We start from the raw sequence: 7,541 nt of genomic DNA, 5'->3' as shown, positions 1-7,541 counted from the left end.
CTACACCATGGCAGCCTATGGGCACTGGAACAATCCTTCATAAAACGCATTAAACTTTCGTTTACAAAGACGTGAAACTCACCGAGTGGTCAGGGGTGTCCACTGATATGCTCACAAAAAAATCGCTGCAAAAGATGCTTTCCAACAGGTGTTTTACCATTCGTTGTAAAACTGTGGATCTATTTTTCCAAACGTCTCACACCCGTAGATTCTTCCGTTGAGAGCTTGAATAATAAACACTCCAGCCCAGTTGGTGGCGATAATGCACCTTTGCCAATTACAAGCAAACCACTGGCATTTCATTGAATACACAGAAGAAGCAGAAGAAGAAGCGGCGGAGTAATACCGTACCGCACACAGCCCATCCAATTCAAGTCAATGGAGTTGGACAAAAGCTACGATAAAACCTGTTGGAAAGCATCTTTTGCAGCGATTTTTGTGTGAGCATATCAGTGAACACCCCTGACCACTCGGTGAGTTTCACGTCTTTGTAATCGAAAGTTTAATGCGTTTTAGGAAGGATTGTTCCAGTGCCCATAGGCTGCCATTGTGTAGGTGGGGGGGAGAAGCGAAATAAACCTAAAATTCTCGGGACAGCAGCATGTGTCCACATTTTTATCTCAACCGTTCTATTTCATCAGAAACGATCTGTAAACAGGGCTTTAAGTGTAAAATAACGAACTTGTCCTTTAAGTAATCCCTAAATGTATCCCAAAATTAGCCCATGATTTACTCACCCTGAAGCCATCCTAGGTCTATATGACATTCTTCTTTCAGACGAATACAATCAGAGTTGTATTAAAAAAATGTCCTGACTCTTCTAAGCTTTATAATGGCAGTGATTGGCTGTTTCGGTTTTCTGTCATAAAAATACTCCACACAAAGTAAAAAATATTCCAAAGGTTTTTATTAACCCCCCGGAGTCGTGTAGAGTTCATTTATGATGGATAGATGTACTTTTATGGACTTCAAAACAGAAACAGCCATTCACTGCCATTATAAAGCTTAGAAGAGCCAGGACATTTTTTAATAGCCTAACTCCGACTGTATTCGTCTGAAAGAAGAATGTCATATACACCTAGGATGACTTGAGGATGAGTAAATCATGGGCTAATTCTCTTTTTTGGGTGAAAATAATTAGAAAATAATTTAGTTGGCTGTCATTGGTGAATTCTGCTGTTTTGGGTGGATGGAGTGAGTAGGCAGTGGAGAATGTACAATATTATTGGGCACATTCACACACCCCTTTGGCAACTCTTACAGTGCCCGTACAACACACACAGGCACTCATTCATCGGTCTCTCTCTTTCTCACTCTCGTTTAAGAACATTTACAGGCAGAGCTAAAGTCAGTTCGGGCCAGGCTTCACCATGTCTGCAGTCAAAGTCATGCTGTGGATGTGTTTGTGTATTTGTGTGATTCCTACTGCTAAAGCTCAAGACACTACGACCATCAGAGATCAAAACAATAATTCAGCAAAACAGGTAAGATTTTACATTATGTGCTTCATGTTTTCTCAAATCTACATAAAGAGCATACAGTGGTGCTTGAAAGTTTGTGAACCCCTTGCAGAATCTGTGAAAAATGTGAATAATTTCAACAAAATAAGAGGGATCATAAAAAAATGCATGTTTTTTTTATTTAGTACTGTCTTGAATAAGATATTTTACATAAAAGAGGTTTACATATAGTCCACAAGACAAAAAAAGCTGAAATTACAGAAATGACCCGTTTGAAAGTTTATGTACCCTTGATTCTTCATATTGTGCGTCGTTACCTGGATGATCCACAACTGTTTTTTTTTTTTTGTTTTTTTGTTTTTTTTATGGTTGTTCTTGTGACCCTTGTCCTGAACAATTAAACTGACCAATGTTCTTCAGAAAAATCCTCCAGGTCCTAAAAATTCTTCAGTTTTCCAGCCTCTTTTGCATATTTGAATCCTTTCCAGCAGTGACTATATGATTTTGAGATCCATCTTTTCACACTGAGGACAACCGAGGGATTCATACACAACTATTAAAAAAGGTTCAAACATTCACTGACGCTCCAGAAGAAAACAAGGTGCATTAAGAGCTGGGGGATGAAAACTTTTTGAATTTGAAGATCAAGGTAAATTGTACATCATTTGTGTTTCGGGAAACATGCAAGTATCTTCTGCTGCTTCCGAAGGGTTGTACTAAATAAAAAAAATGTATATCTTCATCCTGTTCAAAAGGTTTCAGTTTTCGCGTTGTTAAAAAAAAGCTGTGCACACCGCCAAGCGAAATGGTGTCTTGCGCGCATGACCGCCCACACCGCAATGACGTCATTTTGCGTGCAGACGCGTCGAGTATAAACCTTGCTTTGAGACGCTTTGGTTGCTATGATACAGAATATCCACGGAAGTGTTGCTAGTATCTGATTTTCTAGTTTCTTAATGTAAAAATGCCAATACAAGGTAAAAAATACATTGTAATACAAGTATTTGCTCTGGCTCTTGTTTTAAATGATTTTGTTCTGTTGTTGTTCGGCGGATTCCAGAGAACGCAGTCGAGTAAACTTTGGTTCCGACCACATTAGTTCCCAAGCAAAATAGAGGAGAGGTTGATCATGTGAATTTGATCGCGCAACACTATTTATAGGCAACATTTTCGAGCTAGAACACTTGTTTTTCAGCGGGAATGCAAATTAGATTAGCACTTAACCGTGAACACAAAAGAAACACCACATAAATGGCTTTTAATTGGTTTATTTCCTTAGCAAACATGTCACTATAATTGTTAAGTTCTCTCCATCAATCAATTTCTTACTTTCACATTTAAAAGATTCAATGAGGTTAACTTAAACCCATTTGGTCAGTCTGCATAAATAACGATCAACATGCTTATTTGCTTTGTAAAATAAAGTAGATTTTAAGTTTGTAGATTTTAAATTTTTTAATTTAATTTTTTTTAAATAAAGTTTTAAAAAAGACCAAGCATTCGATCTACGTCAGAGCGTCCACAAATCTTTCTACGGCGTTGTTGGCAGGGCGGCCAGAGCAAATTTTGCCGCTCTCGCTGGCGGCGATGTGAAAGCACAGTTAGTGATTATAAAGGGAGGCTCTTTTGTTGCTTTCTGTTTATTACCCATTCACAATCTGAATACATGTTTAGTTTTTCATGCTGCTAAGTACACTAGATTGTCAATTCTGGATTGTCAACTGAATAATAAACTGCGATGATTGACAGTGATAACCAACAGACGAGACAAAACGGGATTGATTTTTCTTTCAACAGTTTTTGCTCTGGTACCGAAACTGGTACAGAGAATCGGTACTGACTACTGAAAATGTTGTACCGTGACAACCCTAACTTGAAAAATAGTGCACAATTTAAATGGATTAATTTTATGACACTTTGATGCCGTTTTTGGAGCCTGACAGCCCCTGGTCCTATCCACTTTCATTGGAGAGAGAAAGTAGAATTGGTTAGAAACTACATTTCTCAACTAAATTTTTCCTTTGGTGTTCCATGGAAGTTCCATATAGTTTTAAACATATTACATGTGAAATTTCTCACCTTCTGTTGATGTAAAACATTGACAAGTAAGAGTACAGTACTTCACAGCAGTGCCATTTCAGGTAATTTAATGTTAAACTAAATTAATTAGAGAATTAAACAATTAATAATCAGCAATCCCATTGAGTTTTTTTTTTTCCCTCAAAATTGTGATTTACATACTGTGAATGTTGTTTTGGAACCTGAGATGAGGGCTCACTAAGATCCATAATCTATGATACATGGTCTGGTCATTGGGCTTATGGAAAATGTGACCTAACTTTAAAAAAAAAAAAAAAAAATTGTAAAAAAAAATTCTACACCCTGTGCTAAACCGGGCCAGTTCACTTCAAAACGAATGTATGAAAATTTTATTTTTGAATGCAGTTTTCTGTTCAGACCAATGCTGAAAAAAATGGCACATGGGGTTGAATGAAAATGCAAATTGACTCTCTGACAGTAGGTGACATTTATCCACCTTATTTTTCAGTGTGGAAGTAAGCTATTAACTAAGTGCCATAAACAGTGAAACTATTTTACGCTAAAGACCAATGGGGTTTATAATCACATACATAAATATCCAACATCAAACAGGATAACAGGCTGTTTTTGTACAGCTAAAATAACTGGAAGCGGCCGACACCGGAAGCCTTTCAAGTTAAAAATGGCCGCCCCCACTATATACACATCAAATCTAAGATGGTTAGTGAAGCAGGAAAGCCCCGGGCCGGTTACCTAGGTACACAAAGTGCAACTTTTCATTTCTGACAGATTTCTAAGAGATTGTTGGAGAAGAAAGTAAAACTGTATTTCATGTTTTCAAACAGATGTTAAGTTTTTGCAATTTTTCACACAACAAATACAAGAATACACAGAATAAGAGTTCAGCATTCCTCCTCTAATATACACTGTTGCTTAGCAAAAGACTCTATTCTTGAGCAGCACCAAGTCGTAGTTTAATGTAACCGCAGCAGCTCTAGGTGTGTGACCAAAAGCACAAAACATATTAGTTGACCAGCTTTATTCGCAGTGTCAAAAAATAAAAATAAAAATCACATTGGCGGCAGTGAAATTTTCGTGTCAGTTTAGAGAGACGCAATAACAACCAAGCTTTCATCTTGGAGTAAACATACATAAACACAGACTTCTTGGCTATAGCTCACATGCCCCTATTTTCAATTACAAGCAAAAAATCGTGGGCGTGGTTTTGCAAAGTTAGTCATAAAACTGCACAGCATTGAAAGCAAGTCTTTGTCTGTGATATGCCATAATTGATGGCAGAGAATAATGTGTTAGTTTTGTGTATATATGTATGTATGTGTGTGTGTGTGTGTGTGTGTGTGTGTGTGTGTGTGTGTGTGTGTGTGTGTGTGTGTGTGTGTGTGTGTGTGTGTGTGTGTGTGTGTGTATAAATATAAGTTACAACTGTACAGCAGATTCCTTAACTTTCTCTTACTATCTTCAGTCTCTCTCTCAGATAGAAGTGCAAAGCATGCGAGTGGACTGCAAGGTCGCGTCTCGCTTTGCTCACACAGTCATGACCACCAAAGCCCTGAACACAGCCAATGCATCACAGGAAGTGTTCTTTGAGGTGGACTTGCCAAAAACAGCCTTCATCACCAACTTTAGCATGTTAGTCCTCCTTTGTTTACACAAGCTATAAATACATTACACTTGCGACATGCCCAAAACCCACTATGACCTAATGAAATTCTTTGTGTTTGTTTTTCAGAGAGATTGAGAGCAGGATATATGTCAGTGAAGTGAAGGAAAGGGAGCAGGCCAGGCAGAAGTATGAGAGCGCCGTGTCATCCGGCCAGACCGCTGGTCTGGTTAAGTGAGTACAGGTCAACGCCAAAGCTCTGGAATGCTGACAGAGTACACATATTTGCTTTTCAGTATTTGCTAATCTCAATGATCAGATATCAGAGTTGTTTTTGCTTTTTCAGGGCTTCAGGGAGGCACATGGACAAGTTCTCAGTCTCTGTGAATATCCCACCCCAGAGCCACGTCACATTCACTCTTACTTACGAAGAGCTGCTACAGCGCCATCTTGGCAGCTATGAGATCATGATAGGTGTCCGACCTAAACAGCTGGTTCAGAATTTTGAGGTTCATCATTACTTTCTCTCTCAAACTCTTTTTACTAAACATATTCAGTGGAAATATTTAAATACTGTAAACTATGTTATATCAGTCCTGTCTTCTCTTCAACAGATTGTGGTAGATATCTATGAACCTAACGGAATTGCATTTGTGGATGTCAATGGTACATTCATCACCAATGAGTTGCTTCCTCTAGTGGAGAAAACTGTTGCTGATAAAAAGGTTAGAATGAAAACTCTCGAACAATCCCCAACATACATTGGTGGATTGATATGGAAGGCTGTTGTTTATATCTTAGTCAAATGAAAAAATAAAAATACACAAAACAACAAAATAAAATAAAAAGGCAGTTGCACATTTTTGTAACTATTTCTTATAATTGCAACTATTGTGAATATATATACTGTGTATATTATATATATATATATATATATATATATATATATATATATATATATATATATATATATATATATATATATATGAATCTCTTAGACAATAGCCCCTTTTCACACAGCAATCCTGGTAAATTACCGTAAAATTACCAGAATGACTTTGCCGGTAAATACAAAAATACGCTGTTCACACAAGCAACGCCGTTCTGGCTTTTTACTGGCAAGAGATCATTCACACATCAGCACCAAAATACCGGTCAATTCTGTGTTATCAGTCAGAAGTGATCTTTAAACGCTGCGCCGGTGTCTTCGTCAGCCGTTTATCAACGTTTTTGATGTCTGAATGACAGGCATAAGGGATGATCAAACAGAACACTGTTTTGCTCTTAAAAACACGAGACACGCTTTATGGTATCAAACTGCAGAGTCACAACGCCTATGATCGAAAAAGAAGGCTGAGTCTCGAGCGAGATGTGGTGCAACGGTCAAAGATGTCCATCTAGCGCATATTTACATAGAAAAACTGTCAGAAAAACGTACTTGGTTACTTACGTAACCTCGGTTCCCTTAGAGATAAGGGAACGAGTACTGCGTTGAAAACGCTGTGGGAAAACTCCTTTTCTCGAGAATATTGAAGCCTTTATTTTAAAACGCATTGCTGCAGCACATGCGAGAGCTAGAAGCTCGCGTGAGCGTGCTGATTGGCTTGTGCAAAGCAACTGCACGAACCAATGGCGGAACAGCAGAGGAGCGCGAGCCAATCGGGGCGCTTGGCACTCTGCCAGAGTCAAGCGCGCGAAACTGCACGTGACAGAAGAGTATAAATACACAGAGAATCCGCCATTTGACAGGTTTAAATCGACTGAAGCGAAAAGACACCTGCCATAAGAGACAATAGCACGGCAAGGCAACGCAGTACTCGTTCCCTTATCTCTAAGGGAACCGAGGTTACGTAAGTAACCAAGTACGTTCCCTTACGAGAACGTTCTCTCGTACTGCGTTGAAAACGCTGTGGGAACACTATTTAAAACGCCGTGCTTGTTGTCTTTGGCCAATCTGACTCACCGAGAGCTCCAGGAAGTACAGAATAGCCTAGGATAAAGAGACCGAATCTTCGGGCCCTTAGATATCCAAACAGATAAAGCTGGGCCAAGGGCCAGTCTTAAGAATCCCACAACACGAGATGACAACCAGTGTCTGAGTCAAAAAACTAGTCTGGGTCCACAGAGCCAGCGTTAGATAGAGACTACTCATGCCTATAAGGCAGGTACCATAGAGGTCTAAGATGTGGACGGAACGGACCAGCCGGCCGCCGCATAACGCCCTGCATAGACATTTTCATAACTAGTCTGGATCCATAGAGCCAGGGCCTAGCTAGAGAGAATTCGTACCTGCGGAGCAGGGACTTTTGGGTTGTAAAGTTTCACAAGTGTGGACGAAACAGACTAGCCGGTCGTCGCACAAGTGTGACAGAAAGAATGTCAAAACCAGCCTGGATCCGCAGAGCCAGAGCTTAGATAGA

General features: G+C 39.3%; 1 protein-coding gene across 1 annotated transcript in view; it reads left to right on the top strand.

Annotated features, from left to right (window-relative positions):
• Nucleotides 1-1,370: 1,370 nt before the first annotated feature.
• Nucleotides 1,371-7,541, top strand: part of itih3a.2 (inter-alpha-trypsin inhibitor heavy chain 3a, tandem duplicate 2) — a gene marked incomplete at its 5' end in the record, with an annotated part of 29,864 nt that continues 23,693 nt past the window's right edge. The window contains 5 exons of the mRNA XM_081357625.1: nucleotides 1,371-1,484; nucleotides 4,984-5,150; nucleotides 5,251-5,355; nucleotides 5,468-5,630; nucleotides 5,736-5,846. Of these exons, the coding sequence (XP_081213751.1) occupies nucleotides 1,371-1,484; nucleotides 4,984-5,150; nucleotides 5,251-5,355; nucleotides 5,468-5,630; nucleotides 5,736-5,846 (660 nt within the window). The remainder of the gene's footprint in view (nucleotides 1,485-4,983; nucleotides 5,151-5,250; nucleotides 5,356-5,467; nucleotides 5,631-5,735; nucleotides 5,847-7,541) is intronic.

This window comes from Scardinius erythrophthalmus, assembly GCF_964197995.2.
Source record: "Scardinius erythrophthalmus genome assembly, chromosome: 25".
In the NCBI taxonomy this organism is placed as follows: domain Eukaryota; kingdom Metazoa; phylum Chordata; class Actinopteri; order Cypriniformes; family Leuciscidae; genus Scardinius; species Scardinius erythrophthalmus.
This window is presented reverse-complemented; position numbering and strand designations above follow the sequence as displayed.